Raw genomic sequence first — 18,403 nt, 5'->3', positions numbered from 1 at the left:
AGTTGATGCTGTCCCTTAAGGAGTCATCTATTAGGAAGCATTTGTCAGAATAACACAGATTCAGATCTTATGCTGAATTTTGAATGTCTTTGGATCCTGAAAGACAATTATAAGCAAGAATTAAGTTTGATATTAACTAAGTTCATGTTTAGAGGATTCAAGCAATTTTCTCATAAGTTGATTCAGAAACACCAAGCCAAAGGACAGAATTGGGTAATGCATAAATTATTTGAGTAACTGGATGAAACTTCCAATAATTTTGGACATTGTTGTCAATCAGGAGAAGCATGCTCCTGAGTACTTCTGTTTTCCCTTCTGACTATAATCCTACACATGTGCCTAAACAATAAAAGAACATAGAAAAGAAACAACTTCTTCCTTGGGATATTTTCTCTATAGTCATCTTGCTTGCTATTATGATAATACTGTGTTTCTACTTTATAAATTTGGACATAGTCAATTTTTATGACTATGCCCGTGTATGTGAACATTGTTGTTCATTCACCCACTTGTATCCAACTCTTTGCGACCCCGTGGACTGCAGCACGCCGGGCCTTCTTGTCTCTCACCATCTCCTGGAGTTTGCCCAAGTTCATGTTCATTGCATTGGTGAACAATGAAAAAGCTTAAGAGGAAATCAATATCTGTTTGGGGATTAATTTCCTTAGTTTTTATTGATGTAATACTGATTTTTTGATTTACAGATTTTGGACATAGCTCTTTTCATCATCAAAGATATAGCTAATACTATTCATGGATTTACTTACTCAGTTGACAAATGTTTGTCAAGCACTTTCCATATTTAAGATTCAATGCACTGCACTAGGAGTGAAGATAGAGTGGTTAAGAACACACATTTCCAGTTTAGTGGAATGAAGTTGGTTATACACACAATCAAAACATATTATTAAAGTTGTGGTAAGAATAAACATGATATGCTCTGAGAGAAAATGAGAGGGAAACCTAGTTCAGTTTTGATATTCAGAAAAGATTTCCCTTATTATTTCAGCTTTTTATCTCCTAGGATTCTGGATTCTGTTATATTACTGCACACACATGTATGTGCACACACATATTTCATTTAGTTTAGCATGACTCAGTCATATAGTAAGTTCCCAAATATATGCTAAATCCTGTTTCTTTTTATTAATAAACTATCCAATGGCTATGTCCCGTCTCTAATATCTGCTCGACTCTTCGTGTTGCTTATGCCAGATCCATGAAGATGAATGTGGACCATTGTATTATCAGTCTAGGTGGAGAAATCTCTGCATTTAAGCTGTCTGGACATAAACATGGATACTTGATGTGTTAGTAAAACTAGTGTGAAAGGAGTCATCAGTGTCTGTTTTCCACAGACTAAACTTTTGCAGGAAATTCACCACTGTCAATTCATAGGAAGTCATACATTCCAAATAGAGGAACTTCTTTGAGTTTTGAGGAACCATTTATAAAACTTATTTTCCTATTCTGAGATAAAGTAAATTAAATACATAATACAGTGTTTCTCAAAGTGTAATCTGAAAGCTGCTTATACTAAAAAATCACCTGGAATGATTTTTAAATGCAAATAATATGTGCTTCTTTTTTTAACTGTAAGCTGGCTCAGGTAATTATAATTCACAACCATGATTGAGAACCACAGAACAACTGTTGACATTATCAATCTGCAGGAGTAATTGCTATTAAGGTACTGTTGGAAGGATTTTCTTGTGAGAGAAATCTCTACTAATGGACCAGAATGTGTTCTCAGAAGTATATCTCTGCATCCCAGAAAAATCCCTGACAGCAAAAAGCTGGGCAATTGTAGGACTCAATGTTTTCCCTCTTAGGGACCATTGTTGTCCTTCGATGCCTGATGTCCAGGATTCTGAGAACTATTGTTTTGTGTATTTTATGTTAAGTTACGTTAGAAGGAAAAGTAAATCCAATCCTTATTATTGCATCTTAAGCAGAAGCAGAGAGCATGGTCTGTGTGATTGGTATAAATATTCTTTTCCTGAAAATAAAATGAGTGTAAGATTGTAGAGATGCTAGCAGAGGTGTTGGGTGTCAAGAGTTTCATCATGAATATGTTGAAAGGGGAACAAGAAAACTCAAAAGTAAATTCACAGTTTTGTTCAGTTATAACTGAAAGTATTGACTCTAAATAGTAGAGAGTGGTTCTCTTGCCAAATTCTGAAATATATCAACAGAATGATAATTTCTTTACATTCTGTCGTCATATTTTGCATACATTAGGATAATATATTTTTCTTCTTCAATCTGCTCAATATAATAATATGCTGAGAAATTCTGTAAAGTTGAACCATCTTTGGATAAATAATACTCAGATAAATTCTACTTGATAAAGGAACACAAATACAGCCTTAACTTGAGTTTGTAAAAGTGTTATCTTTTTGAATGTGTTTGGGTTCAGTCCCTGAGTTGGCAAGATCACTTGGAGAAACAAACAGCTACCCACTCCAGTATTCTGGCCTGGAGAATTCCATGGACAGAAGAGCCTGGCAGGCTACAGTCCATGGGGTCGCAAAGAGTCAGACATGACAAAGCGACTTTCACTTTCATAATAATTAGTAAGATTTGTTTATAATTTTATTTACTTTTTCTTTTTCATTTGGTATTGAATGAGAAGTTTTATTTTTCTGGAATACTTTTGCACAGGGGGAGAAATGTATTTTCCAGAAAATTTAGCAAAATCATCCATGAAGTTTTAACAGCCTGGTGTATTGAGAGAGGGATTAAGTGAGGGACAGTTATGCTACCAAAATTCAATTATTTTTTGCCTTATTTTTATTTTGATCTTGCCAGATGTTTATTTTAATACTATTCAAATAAGTAACATTTTATTTATTATTTTTACCTTTTATAGATAAACATTTTTACTGAATAATTGCATATATTTAGAGGAGTATACAAATAATGATTATATAGCTCAACAAAATTTCACAAAATGAACACACAGATTGAGGAACATAGTATCAGAAGTTCCCTCACTCCCCCTTCCATTCTCCACCCACTAAGGATAACTACAGTCTTGATTTTTAATGGATACATTATTTTTTCTTTTCTTGAGCTTATAGAATGAAATCATAGAGTATGCACTTGTGCTAAAATTATGTCATTGTAAAAGGCAATTTTGTCTCTTTGTTTCCAACATTTATGGCTTTTTAGTTTCTTTTCCTTGTGATATTGCCTAGATAGGACGTCTAGCAGCATATTATTTAAATGGTAAAATTGGGACTCTTTGCACACTTCATATCTCATGGGAAATCTTTTTAAAAATTCACATGATGATGTGTTCAGTAGATATTTATTGATATCCTCTCTAAGAATAAAGAGTTTCCTGCTATTTTTGAATGTGATGAATTTCATCAAGTATACTTTCCATAATTATGAATTAAATATATAACTATTTTATTTTCTATTTAATCTTTTTGCTTTTGATGCTTTACATGTAGTATAATTTTAGTACTTTTAATTACATTTTCAATTTTTGTATTGTCAGTGTATAGAAATACAATGGACTTCTTAAGCTTCTTATTTTAAAATACAGATATACAGGTGTTGCAAAAATGGTGGTAATGTCATGACAGGAGAAGCAGTAAAAGTCATCAAAGAATAGTATTAGGGATATTTTATTGGGGCAGTTGCTTTCTTGAGAATTCTAGAGAGCTCTATTTGTATTTCTGTTTAAACATGCATTCTCATTTATCCTGTAGAATTTATAGTTATATCTGGGTTTGGGTGGACTCCGGGAGTTGGTGATGAAAGGGAGGCCTGGCGTGCTGTGGTTCATGGGGTCGCAAAGAGTTGGACACGACTGAGCGACTGAACTGAACTGTTTCTTTATATTTTCTAAGAATACTGATTTTATTTTATGTACTTTTATCTTCTCCTCCTATTACAAAATGTTGAACCATTTTTTAAATTCCTAAGTATCACTTTTTCCCATATATTATTGATTAGTGGAAAATGTCTAGGAGCAAGAGAGATCCTCTCTCTTAATCTCTAGAAAAAAATAAACTGCATTATGTCTTTATGATGAATTGCCTCAATCCTGCTGAATTTTAACCTTCGCTATCTCCTCTGTTAGTAATACTGTTATTAAGCAATAAAAACTAAAAGACTGACAAATAATTCAACTATAGTCATTATAAATAGTCATTTTTTCTATAGATGAAGTCACATGCTTTCTAGTTATTTGTGTTATGAATCAGGTTTCCCAATTATCTTCTCAGTATTGAGGTGTCTATCTGGTCTTCACTGACAACAGGTGGTGTATCTATAAATGTTTTTATATCTGTTTTAAGAACTAAAGCAACTTTGATCTGTTCTTGCTCTGTCATATATCTCAAAATGTTTCCTATGTCTCAGTTAAAACTTTGCAAATTCTCTTTCCAAGTAAGGGGGAAAAAATCCTCAGCTTTGAAATATCTCTTCCCCAATCATTGCCACATCAATCAGATGCCTCCTTCATTTATTCAGCATATTTTTATTGAATCTTTAATTCATTTTATTTTGGACATTTTAAAAAGTAAGTGTTGGGAATATGTAGGGCCTGCCTGGTGGCTCAGCAGTAGATTCCACCTGCAATGCAGGAGATGCGGTTTCGATCCCTGGGTCGAGAAGATTCTTTGGAGAAGGAAATGGCAACCTACTCCAATATTCTTGCCTGGAGAATTCGATGCCAGAGGAGCCTGGAGGGCTACAGTCCCTGGGGTCAAAAAGGAGTCAGACATGACTTGGATACTAAACAATACTAAGTGCTAAGAAAACACTTTTGTGGAGGTTCAAACACTCACTTGGAGTTTCACTGCATCTATTCTGCACATTCACCAGCTCTGGCTACAGGACCATGTGAGTCTTCATCTGTCATAGGAGAGAACTAAATCTGACTCTGACTCGGAAATGTATAGATAATAAAGACAAAACCTCAGTATCCAACGAATTAACCAAATATTCTTGGCTTCTGTCTCTGTCACACAAATTAGTTGCTGCAATGGCTTCTATAATTCACTGACATAAAAACCCTAAAAAGTGGAGGCTTCATTTGTATTTCACATTTATATTAAATTTGTGTCTAGCTTGTTCTAAACCTGAACATCATTTTAATTTTCCTATCTTTGCTTATAAACAAAAAACAAACCTATGAGTTAGTTTTAATATAACTTTAAGGATAACCAATGTATTGATGAAAATATTGACAGTAATATAAACTGTGCCCAATAATTGATGAAGTTGAAAATGTTGTAACTTATTTCTGTACACTTTCTAGCATTCTCCACAAACCAGTTACAGTAGGTTACACTGTTGTTTCATTAAGGCAAATCAAGAAATTTAGAATTTCACCATCTGTATCTTTTGAAAAAGTATCAACTTCAATGAGTAAATAATAGTGAAACCCTGTTATGAACCAGGCACCAATCTGCATCCATATCTATCATCATTTTTAGCTCTCACAAAGAACTAGAAAATAGCATCAATTTATACATGCTACAGATAGGGACCTTACTTGACTTGTAATTCAAAGAGAGGTATTTGAACCCACAGTATTGGGCAATTGCTGTCTCAATTACACTGCTGCTGCTGCGTCGCTTCAGTCGGGTCCCACTCTGTGCAACCCCATAGATGGCAGCCCACCAGGCTTCTCTGTCCCTGGGATTCTCCAGGAAAGAAAAGTGGAGTGGGTTGCCATTTCCTTCTCCAATGCATGAAAGTGAAAAGTGAAAGTGAAGTCGCTCAGTCGTGTCTGACTCTAGATGTAATTAATAGTGTGGTGAAGTGATGAAGCAGACTGATATATCCCACTAGTTTGTTGTTATACAGTCATATAAATTTGATTCACTCTGACTCATCTAATTGATATTTTTTTGCAAGAGTAAGAAACCTGTATAAATTCATTACTTAATTCATTGCAGACTTTTAGTTGGAGTAAGTTAAAACTGAGACCAAGACAAAACCTGTGGCAAGGTGGAGAAGAAATTGATGAGAATTTAGAAAGGGCAGATTGTACCTGTATGTAATAGCAAACTGAATATACAAAATGTATAGAATAAAATTTTATTAGATAAGTGGATAGAATGGAAGAGCCTAAATTGATCAGAAACAGAAACCAGATTTTCTTTAGAGAAGAAAAGGAAGCAGAAAACAGAACAATTCAGTATGAAAAGAGTTTTTCTGGGCTTAATTTTGTTACAAAACCATAAATAGGAGTATTATGATTTAATGGAAGAAAACCAAACAACTAAGCTACCATCTCCTAACACATTCTTCCCAAAGTAATTATTCTAACCCAAGATTCTTTGCTTGCAAAAACTCACTTCATCTTCTTATGTCTCCTGCTTTTTCCAAGTAAGTCCACTCCTATCCCACAGCTTTCGCATGGCTGACTTGACCTCTTTGTTCCGAAGTGTGTAGATGAGGGGGTTCAGCATGGGAGTAATAACATTGTAGAGTACAGACACCATCTTGTCCACAGAAAAAGTGGAGAATGGACGAGCATAGATGAAAATACAGGGTCCAAAAAAGAGTGTTACCACCATGAGGTGAGAGCCACAGGTTGAGAGTGCCTTTCGCCTTCCTTCCTTGGAGCGAATCTTGACTAGGATAGTGGCATAGGAAGAAACCAGCACTACAAAGGAGCTGGTGGAAATCAACCCACTATTAGATACCATTAGCAATTCAATGACAAAAGTGTCTGCACAGGCAAGTTTGATGACAGGGGGAACATCACAAAAGAAGTTGTCCACCTGATTTGGCCCACAAAAGGGCAGACGGACAGTGAGAATTGTCTGGACAGTAGAGTGCACAAATCCTCCCATCCAGGAGGCAGCTACCAACACACAGCATAATCCTCGACTCATGATAGTGGTATAGTGCAGGGGGCGACAGATTGCAACATAGCGATCATAGGCCATCACTGTGAGCAGGAACATCTCTGCTGCCCCTACGACATGCAGGAAGAACAGCTGCACAATGCATTGGTCATAGGGAATGAGCTTTTCATTATCAAGAAAGTCGGCCAGAAGCTTAGGGGTAGTTACTGTTGAATAACATAGATCCAGGAAAGAGAGGTTGCCAAGAAGGAAATACATGGGTGATGAATTCAGATGGTTATCATAGACTACTGTGACCATGATAAGGACATTTCCTACCCAAGTGGACACATAGAAGAGAAGAAATAGTACAAATAGCCCTGTTTCAATAGATTGTGTCTGTGAGAAACCTGCCAGGATAAATTCTCTCACTACCTTTGTTTGGTTTTCATCCATTTGATCTGGTTTCACCTGGATCAAAAAATTAAACAATGGGGCATTAGTAATGTTAAAACTGGATAAGATATTTCACACAAAATGTAAGAACCTTATTTCAAAAGTGAATTTTTTCTCTAGGATGCATCTTGATTGGTTAGCTGGAAGAAATTATTTTTTCCTTAGATGATATGAATACATATTTCCCAACAACTCTAGCTTTGAGATACTGATGAAGTAGCCAACATTTTTTAAAGTCACCAGTACTGGACTTTTAACTTCAACTTGATGTATCTCTATCTTCCATCAGTCAGCATTTTCCTTCCCCTATTTTACATTGTCTCAAGGCAATATTACATTTCACTAAGATATTAATATTTTTTAAAAATTATAATCTTTAGAAAAAATAAAACTAGAAGATAGAATTTAAAATTCCAGTGTACAGGCATTAGAGTCTACAAAGGTTTTATCTGAGATAAGAAATCATCGCACTATAGATGGTTAGGCTATTATAATAACCCTGTGGCCTTTTCTACAAAGATAACTCTTGAGGCTCCACCCTGTAAAAATGGCCAGAGGGAAGTTTATTTGCCACTTTGGTCTTATTGCTAGCTCATTACCTAAGTAATAACACTTACTTAAGTTTGCTGACTGTCTGTCCTGCATATTATTGTTATAATACACTTCCATCCAGCTTATTATTATCTCTAATAACATTTCTCATCTTAAGTCATAGCTGTGGACATATGGGTACAGAGTATGCTTTTATTGATCTAAATAGAATCATATGATGGTTATTCATACATTCAAGTTACTCCCTTGTTTGACTCCTATCAAATTGGGCACAAAGAATTGATTTCTCTTATATGAAAGAATTAGCAGTCCAGGAAGTGTGTTTGCATATTTCATCCATTCATAGGAGCAATAGCTAGAAGGTGCTACTGCATGAAATGAAATGGGTAATAGTCTACTGAGGACTGTGAGTACACGCAATAGCTGCTATTGACTCAAAGTCTACAGTGCTGTCACACACACAGCAATGTTTTGAGGAATTAAGACACAATAATTTCAAGTTTAGATATCAGTGAATATTCTTTATACTTTATCATCATAGTTCATGCCCTGTTTGAGTCTATGAACTAAATATCTTCATTTAGGCATTTAACAAGAATGCAAGTTTTGAAAAAGATACTTTAAACCAAATAAAAATTAAAGAAAACAGTAAAATGTATATACTTCTCAATTAAAGAAATTATATGAAAAAAAGAAAAACAATTATATGAATAGAAATATTGTTATTTATATGTTAACAATTAAAATTATCAAGGAATAATATGAAGAAAATTTCCCAAATTTAAGTGTCATTTTGTTACAGTGATGCTTGCAAAAAGATTCATTAACCAGAGAAAATGGTAAAATAATAAAGGGAAATAAAACAACACACAAAAATATACTTAAAACATGAAAGTAATTTATATACATAAAAAAGTTAAGCTATATAAAACAGCTATACTAAAGGAAAAGACAATAAAATATAAATATTTACTTGGACAATTGAAACTTTCTTTTTACTTATTGATAGTTTAAAATTTTCTATAATAAACTCAATTATACTTTTGATTAATATATAACTCTGTGAATTTGTGCAGTTATAAATATCCACACAGCTTTTTTGATAGTAAAACTCTTATTTTATATTAAAAAACTGAATATTTGGATTTGTCCTTTATTTGCAACTTAATTGTTGCTTATTTTAGTTACTAAATTTCAGATTAAAAATCCCCTTAATTATAATCCATGTAACTTTTTTTACAGAGCTATTATTGTTGTCTAGCTATAACATAAAAAACCTCAGATTTATTAAAAGCAAGGTTTTAATGACAAATATGTTTTTCAAAAAGTATTTCACAATTTAATTTTTCATGTTTAAACATTTTTGTAATTACAAAAATAATGAACATTTATTGCTGAAATTTAGAAACATGATAAACATGAGGAAAATAATTTTCCAATACCAAGAAGCAAACATGATTAACTTTAGTGTGTCATACATTCTTGAAAGCTTTCTAAAGTGTATTTTTTTATTTATATAGTTGATATTACATATACAATATGATATACTACTGAAAAACTCTGCAATTTCCATTAAATACTGATCTTGCAAATGGGTATAGATAACAGGAACATGAAGTAAAGCTTTCAACATAATAGAGTTTAAGTCTAATTATATACCTTCTGCATATAAAGTGTAGATTCTCGGGTCTTGTGGTCACAGAAGCCTGGCACATTAACATTACGGAGCCATCCTAAATACTATAGAAGTAGGAAATAAATAAAGAAGAACCCCTAGGTTACACTGGCCATTGTTAGGAAATTTGGGCATTCAGGGATTTAGGGATTCAGGCACTCATAATCAAATTGCAATGGGAATTATTAAAAATTTTAAATCATAATCTATTGCCAGAAATTACCAAACACAAAAAATATGTGTGTTTTAGGGTAATAGTGGGATGCAGGGGTAAATGGCAATGGATAGGGGAAAAAAAGAGGAAAAAAGATTCCTTTTTGCAACATATCAGCTGGGTGATAGTTACAGTATGTCAACTGGGTTATTTAAAATGTCTAAATTTAAAATTATTCATTGTAGTGCTGTTTGCATAAGTTATGAAATAATAAATGATATGCATGTCCATTAATTGAATATTTATTTCATTATAGCAGACCTATTTTTAAAATGTTATATGCTGCTGCTGCTAAGTCGCTTCAGTCGTGTCCAACTCTGTGCGACCCCATGGACTGCAGCCCACCAGGCTTCCCCGTCCCTGGGATTCTCCAGGCAAAAACACTAGAGTGGGTTGCCATTTCCTTCTCCAATGCATGAAAGTGAAAAGTGAAAATGTTACATAGCCGAGAGGTAAATGTTCCCAGGACTGAGGTTAATAAGAAAGATAATGAAACATTAGGAAAAGTTTGGTTCCAAGTGCCTTGCCAAAAACAGTAAACCTTTTCACCACTTTCTTTATTTGAAGTGCCTTCTCTAGTCAGGATTCCACTTCAGATTCTATATTGTTTTATTTTTCTAAATTATAGAACTATGTAAATAAGAATAAAATTCTCACCCTTTCTTCCACTGCCACATCCATACCATGAGGGGAAAGAAGAAGAGAGAGGGGTGAATAGAGAGAAAAGGAGAAGGAACAGAAAGAGAGAGAAAGATTGATTTATGGATATACTTTTGTATACTGTATGCAATGCTAATTTTTTTTTAAATAATACATAATATTTTAAAATAGTTCTGCTATAATGAAATAAATATTCATTAATGGACATGCATATCATTTATTATTTTATAACGTCTGCAAACAGCACTACAATGAATAATTTTAAATTTTGAATTTTGCTCATAGTTATTTAGGTATTTATTGGGTATTTGGAAGGGATATAGGCCTGAGAGTGAAATTTCTGAGAAGAATGTTGACAGACTGTTTTTCCCTCCTGTGAACAATATACATGGTGCTATTTTGCAAGCTTTCCAACACTGGATAATATCGATCTTTATTGTAATTTTGCAAATATGACAGGTAAAATAATAGTTCATTATTTTAATTTGTGTTTGCCTCATCAGCAGTATTCATGAACATCTTTGGGTTTTTAATTATTTGTATACTCTTTAAGCACAAGCTGGAATCAAGATTGCTGGGAGAAATATCTATAAACTCAGATATGCAGATGACACCACCCTTATGGCAGAAAGTGAAGAGGAACTAAAGAGCTACTTGATAAAAGTGAAAGAAGAGAGTGAAAAAGTTGGCTTAGAGCTCAACATTAGGAAAATTAAGGTCATGGCATCCAGCCCCATCACTTCATGGGAAATAGATGGGGAAACAGTGGAAACAGTGGCAACAGTGGCTGACTTTATTTTGGGGGGCTCAAAAATCACTGCAGATGGTGACTGCAGCCATGAAATTAAAAGAGCTTACTCCTTGGAAGGAAAGTTATGACCAAACTAGACAGCATATTAAAAAGCAGAGACTATTTTGCCAACAAAGTTCCGTCTAGTCAAGTGAAGTGGCGTTGCTCAGTCTTGTCTGACTCTTTGTGACCCCATAGACTGTAGCCTGCCAGGCTCCCCTTTCCATGGGATTTTCCAGGCAGGAATACTAGCATGGGTTGCCATTTCCTTCTCCAGGGGATCTGCCCAACCCTCTAGGAAGATCTCATTGTAGGTCTCCCACTTTGTAGGCAGTTGCTTTTACCATCTGAGCCACCAGGGAAGTCTCGTCAAGGAGTCCGTCTAGAATATGGTTTTTCCAGTAGTCATGTATAGATGTGAGCGTTGGGCTGTAAAGAAAGCTGAGGCGCCAGAGAACTGATGCTTTTGAACTGTGGTGTTGGAGAAGACTCTTGAGAGTCCCTTGGACTGCAAGGAGATCCAACCAGTCCATTCTAAAGGAGATCAGCCCTGGGATTTCTTTGGAAGGAATGATGCTAAAGCTGAAACTCCAGTACTTTGGCCACCTCATGCGAAGAGTTGACTCATTGGAAAAGGCTCTGATGCTGGGAGGGATTGGGGGCAAGAGGAGAAGGGGACAACAGAGGATGAGATGGCTGGATGGCATCACTGACTCGATGGATGTGAGTCTGAGTGAACTCCGGGAGTTGGTGATGGACAGGGAGGCCTGGCGTGCTGCGATTCATGGGGTCGCAAAGAGTCAGACACGACTGAGCGACTGATCTTATCTGATCTGATAGAATTAGCTTATCAACTTCCTTTAGCATATATAAGGATACTAATTGGAATTTTAATATATCAGTCAAACAATGTAACTGTTGGGATCATTGCCATATAACAGCAATGAGGCATGTGTACATAAACATGAACATATGGCTTCAGTTAATTTCTCTCAGTTATGTGTTTTAGTTTTCAGAGTAAAGTTTAGTTAGATTTTTTCACTCTTTATGTTATTTTTGAACTGCAAATTTCTTTTTCTTTAATTTTTTTTAAACAGTTGTAGTGACTTTGCTATATTCACTTAGCCTAAATATTACTGTATTGAATCTACAGATTACTTTGGCTAGTATGCACATCTGGCTAGTATGCACATCTTAACAATATTATGTCTTCCAATCCATGAACACAGAATGTATTTACATTTATTTGGCTCTATAATTTAGTTCAACAGTATGTTATAGTTTTCAGTGTATGTATCTTCAACCTCCTTATGTTAGCTTCATTCCTATGTTAATTTTGATACTATTGTAAATGAATGATATTTAATTTTATTTGAGACTTTGGCCACCTCATGCGAAGAGTTGACTCATTGGAAAAGGCTCTGATGCTGGGAGGGATTGGGGGCAAGAGGAGAAGGGGACAACAGAGGATGAGATGGCTGGATGGCCTCACTGACTTGATTGGACGTGAGTCTGAGTGAACTCTGGGAGTTGGTGATGGACAGGGAGGCCTGGCATGCTGCGATTCATGGGGTTGCAAAGAGTTGGACACGACTGAGTGACTGAACTGAACTGAACTGAAAGTATCTAGAAGTGCAGATAATTTTTTTTTTTTTTAACAGGAGGGCAGAGGAGACCCTCTCAGATGAGGGGAGCCCCCACCCTCGCGGTCCTTGCCGAACCGGACGTGCGCGCTCTCAGGCTCCGGCTCCGCCCGGGACCCGCTCCCTATTTTTTTGTGTTTTGAGTTTTTATCCTACAACTTTGCTGAATTTGTTCATAAGATCTAACAGTTTGTTGGAATCTGTAGGGTTTTTTACTTATAAGATCATGTTGTCTGCAATCAGAAATTATTTTACTTCTCCCTTTTCTATTTCAGGATAATATTTACCTCTTTTTCTTGTGTAATGGCTCTGGACTTCCTCTTATGTTGAATAGTAGAGGCAAGAGTGGGAATTCTTGCTTTATTTCTAATCTAGAGGAAATGTTTTCAGTCTTTCACCATTGGCTCTAATGTTAACTGTGAATCTTTTCCTAAATGGTCTTTATTATGTTGAGATAATTCACTTCTACCCCTAGTGTTTTTTGTTTTTAATGTTTCTTACCATGTAAGGGTGAGGAGTTTTGTCAGATGTTTTTTCTGCATTAGTTGAGATACTCATATGGGTTTAGTCCTTCATGTAGTTAACATGTTACTGTGACTACTCTTCATCGTTTAAACCATCCTTGCATTCCAGGAAAAAAAAACCCACTTTGTCACAGTGTATAATCCTTTTAATATGCTGTTAAATTCTCTATGATAGTATTCTTTGATGATTTTTATTTCAGCATTCATTAGAGACACTGGTCTGTAGTTTTCATTTCCTATGGCTTTGTCTGGCTTTGATGTCAGGGTAATGAAATTTAGGTTGTTTCCATATTTTGGCTATTATAAATAATGCTACAATAAACATTGGGGTACATATATCTTTTTCAATTAAAGGTTCTGTTTTCTTTGATAAATACTCAGACATGAAATTGCCGAATCATATGACAGTTATATTTTAATTTTTTGAAGAAACTTCATACTTTTTCCATAGTGACTGCACCAATTTACAATTCCACCGGCAGTATACAAGTGTTTCCTTTTATCCACATCCTCATCAATACTCCTTATTTGTTGTCTTTTTGATGATAGCCATTCTGTCATTATGGCTTTCAGTTGCAATTCTCTGATGATTTCTGATGTTGAATATCCTATCATGTGCCTGTTGGCCAGATGTATGTCTTCTTTAGAAAAATGTCAATGCAGGCCCATTTTTCAACTGGTTGGTTTTTGTTGTTGAGGTATATGAGTAATTTATATATTTTGGATATTAACCCCATATCATGTGTATTATTTGAAAATGATAACAGTGTATATGAGACAGCAAAAGAGACACTGATGTATAGAACAGTCTTTTGGACTCTGTGGGAGAGGGAGAGGGTGGGATGATTTTGGAAATGGCATTGAAAAATGTATAATATTATAATATGAAATGAGTCGCCAGTCCAGGTTCGATGCACAATACTGGATGCTTGGGGCTGGTACACTGGGATGACCCAGAGGGATGGTATGGGGAGGGAGGAGGTAGGAGGGTTCAGGATGGGGAACACATGTATACCTGTGGCGGATTCATTTTGATATATGGCAAAACCAATACAATATTGTAAAGTTAAAAATAAAAAAAAAAAAGAAAAGAAAATGACTTCTCCAGTTTAGTAAGCTGCCTTTTCACTTTGTTGATGGTTTACTTTGCCATGCAAAAGGCAAAGTTTTCTGTATTCACATTTATTTATTTTATTATTTCCTTTGCTTAAAGAGATGGATCTAGAAAAATAATGCTATGACCATTGTCAGAGAGCATACTTCCTGCATTTTCTGCTAGGAGTTTTATGGTTTGAGGCTTTACACTTTAGAAAAAAAAGTGAAGTGAAAATGTTAGTTGCTCAGTTGTGTCCAACTGTTTGTGACCCCATTGAGTCTTTAATCTATTTTAAATTAATTTTTATAAAGGGCATGAGAAAGTAATCTAGTTTAGTCCTTTTGCATGTAGCCATCCAGGTTTTCCAACGACATCTACTGAAGAGTCTATGAAAAATAAAAGTGGTAAGAGTGGGCATTCTTGTCTTGTTCCTGATCTTAAAGAAAATGTTTTCAGATTTTCAACAGTGAGTATGATGTTAGCTGTGGGCTTATTGTATATGGCTTTTTTATGTTGAAGTACCTTCCCTCTATATCCACTTTGCATAGAGTTTTTATCATAAATGCATGTTGAATATTGTCAAAAGCTTTCTCTGGATCTATTAAAATGATATTTGGTCTTTATTCTTCTGAGATAAGCACCACTGGATCATGGTGTATAATCATTTTAAGCATTGTTTAATTTGTTTGGCAAGTTTTTTGGAGGATTTGTGCCTCCACGTTCATCAGTGATATTGACCTGTAGTTTTCTTTTTTTGTGATGTTTTTGTCTGATGTCGATATCAGGGTGATGCTGGCAACATTTGCAAACATTTTCTCCCGTTCTATAAGTTGTCTTTTCATTTTGTGTATCTGATAGATCAAATCTTACATCATTACTTTACTTTTTCAAAATACATTTATTATCCTGAGATTTATTTCAAAGGACATTTTTTAAATCTCTTTCTCAAGTTGAAAACTTCTATTACAGTTTCTTTCCCACAGTCTGACTGCAATTGTCTAGACTGCCTTGGATTTGTGTACTGCCTTGTTAAATGTTTATGCTTAACACTAAGAAGTCAATCCATGAAAGAACATGGTATAACTTTCCAGATAATCTGTTTTTTTTTTATATATATATACCTCTGTAAAGATTCACATTTTCTTAATGGTGCATGTACTATCTTTCAAAGTTTATTTCCAGATGATTTGTGTTGCTATTAAAAATGAAGTAGTTTACCCATAAGAATTTACAAATCTTCTCATCCATAAAAGGAAAGTTTTATTACCTACATGTTTTGTAGTTAGTCAACTTATTGAATCATTTTGTGTTTTAGTTGATTCTCTTCTTCTTGGTGGTCATTCAATTCTAAGCCAACAATCAAAATTTCTCTTCATAATATTCATGCCTGTATATTATTACCTTTGTCTCATTTCGTTGGTGTATATAGGAGCAGTGATGATGATGTATCAAGTGACTTTCCCCCAATTATGTTATCTTTTAAGAACCTGTAAGTATCAGTGACTTACACCAAGTTCTTTTTTTTTTTTTTTTTTAAACTCGCATTGACTTGCTGCTTCTGGTTGGTATATATATTTTTCTCTCCCTCTTGTACCTCCCCTCCCATCCTACCCGTCTAAGTCATCACAGAACACTGAGCTGGGCTCCCTGTAATATACAGCAGCTTCGTGCTAGTTAGCTATTTTATACATGGTAAAGAATACATGTCAATGCAACTCTCTCAGTTCATCCCACCCTTCCCTTCCCCTACTATGTCCACACATCATTCTCTATATCTGTGTCTCTATTCCTGCCCTGCAAATAGGATTTTTTTCCTAATTAATTTATTTTTTTAATTGGAGGCTAATTACTAAAGAGCCTCTTGATGAACGTGAAGGAGGAGAGTGAAAAAGTTGGCTTAAAGCTCATAATTCAGAAAACGAAGATCATGGCATCTGGTCCCATCACCTCATGGCAAATAGATGGGGAAACAGTGGAAACAGTGGCACACTTCATTTTTCTGGGCTCCAAAATCACTGCAGATGGTGATTGCAGCCATGAAATTAAAAGCCGCTTACTCCTTGGAAGAAAAGTTATAAGCAACCTAGACCACAAATTAAAAAGCAGAGACATTACTTTGCCAGCAAAGGTCCGTCTAGTCAAGGCTATGGTTTTTCCAGTGGTCATGTATGGATGTGAGAGTTGGACTATAAAGAAAGCTGAGCGCCAAAGATTTGATGCTTTTTAACTGTGGTGTTGGAGACCACTCCTGTGAGTCCCTTGGACTGCAAGGAGATCCAACCAGTCCATTCTAAAGGAGATTAGTTCTGGATGTTCATTGGAAGAACTGATGTTGAAGCTGAAACTCCAATGTTTTGGTCACCTGATGCTAAGAGCTGACTCATTTGAAAAGACCCTGATGCTCGGAAAGATTGAGGGCAGGAGAAGAAGATTGAGGGACAACAGAGGATGAGATGGTTGGATGGTATCACCGACTCGATGGACATGGGTTTGAATTGACTCCAGGAGGTGGTGATGGACAGGGAGGCCTGGCATGCTGTGGTTCATGGCATTGCAAAGAGTCGGACACAACTGAGCAACTGAACTGAATTGAACTGAATAACTTTACAATATTATAGTGGTTTTTGCCATACATTGACATGAATCAGCCATGGGTTTACTTTATTGCATGGGAAAAAGCTATGGTGCATTGCATAATGGTTCTTAAAGGTTTTCTTTAAAAGTGCCATATGTAAATTTGTCTTATTGTGCAAAACAGGTCACATTGCCTAGTCTAACATTTGTGAAACACAGAAATATTCAGTTCAGTTCAGTTCAGTCACTCAGTCGTGTCCAACACTTTGTGTGCCCATGAATAGCAGCATGCCAGGTCTCCCTGTCCATCACCAACTCCCGGAGTTCACTCAGACTTAGGTCCATCGAGTCAGTGATGCCATCCAGCCATCTCATCCTCTGTCGTCCCCTTCTCCTCCTGACCCCAATCCCTCCCAGCATCAGAGTCTTTTCCAATGAGTCAACTCTTCGCATGAGGTGGCCAAAGTACTAGACTTTCAGCTTTAGCATCATTCCTTCCAAAGAAATATCAGGGCTGATGTCCTTCAGAATGGAGTGGTTGGATCTCCTTGCAGTCCAAGGGACTCTCAAGAGTCTTCTCCAACACCACAGTTCAAAAGCATCAATTCTTCGGCGCTCAGCTTTCTTCACAGTCCAACTCTCACATCCATACATGACCACAGGAAAAACCATAGCCTTGACTAGATGGACCTTTGTTGGCAAAGCAATGTGTCCGCTTTTGAATATGCTATCTAGGTTGGTCATAACTTTCCTTCCAAGGGGTAAGCAGCTTTTAATTTCATGGCTGCAATCACCATCTGCAGTGATTTTGGAGCCCCAAAAAATAAAGTCTGACACTGTTTCCACTGTTTCCCCATCTATTTGCCCTGAAGTGATGGGACCAGATGCCATGATCTCCATTTTCTGAATGTGGAGCTTTAAGCCAACTTTTTCACTCTCCACTTTCACTTTGATCAAGAGACTTTTTAGTTCCTCTTCACTTTGTGCCATAAGGGTGGTGTCATCTGCATATCTGAGGTTATTGATATTTCTCCCTGCAATCTTGATTCCAGCTTGTGCTTCTTCTAGCCCAGTGTTTCTTGTGATGTACTCTGCATATAAGTTAAATAAACTGGGTGACAATATACAGCCTTGACGTACTCCTTTTCCTATTTGGAACCAGTTTGTTGTTCCATGTCCAGTTCTAACTGTTGTTTCCTGACCTGCATACATGTTTCTTAAGAGGCAGATCAGGTGGTCTGGTATTCCCATCTCTTTCAGAATTTTCCACAGTTTATTGTGATCCACACAGTCAAAGGCTTTGGCATAGTCAATAAAGCAGAAATAGATGTTTCTCTGGAACTCTCTTGCTTTTTCCATGATCCAGCAGATGTTGGCAATTTGATCTCTGGATCCTCTGCC

At 35.9% G+C, this 18,403-nt stretch overlaps 1 protein-coding gene across 1 annotated transcript; it reads right to left on the bottom strand.

The window, feature by feature from the left end:
• Positions 1–6,332: 6,332 nt before the first annotated feature.
• LOC113899446 (olfactory receptor 4Q2) lies at positions 6,333–7,274 on the bottom strand. Its single transcript, XM_027552802.1, has one exon. The coding sequence runs from the start codon at positions 7,272–7,274 to the stop codon at positions 6,333–6,335; it is 942 nt and encodes a 313-aa protein (XP_027408603.1).
• Positions 7,275–18,403: the final 11,129 nt, after the last annotated feature.

Source organism: Bos indicus x Bos taurus, chromosome 10 (assembly GCF_003369695.1).
Source record: "Bos indicus x Bos taurus breed Angus x Brahman F1 hybrid chromosome 10, Bos_hybrid_MaternalHap_v2.0, whole genome shotgun sequence".
NCBI classification, from domain to species: Eukaryota; Metazoa; Chordata; class Mammalia; order Artiodactyla; family Bovidae; genus Bos; species Bos indicus x Bos taurus.
The sequence above is the reverse complement of the archived record's forward strand: the minus strand, read 5'-3'. Positions and strand labels throughout refer to the sequence as shown.

Excerpts from the sequence above, each read along its gene's own strand:
- LOC113899446 (XM_027552802.1), bottom strand. The coding sequence starts at position 7,274 with ATGGATGAAAACCAAACAAAGGTAGTGAGAGAATTTATCCTGGCAGGT.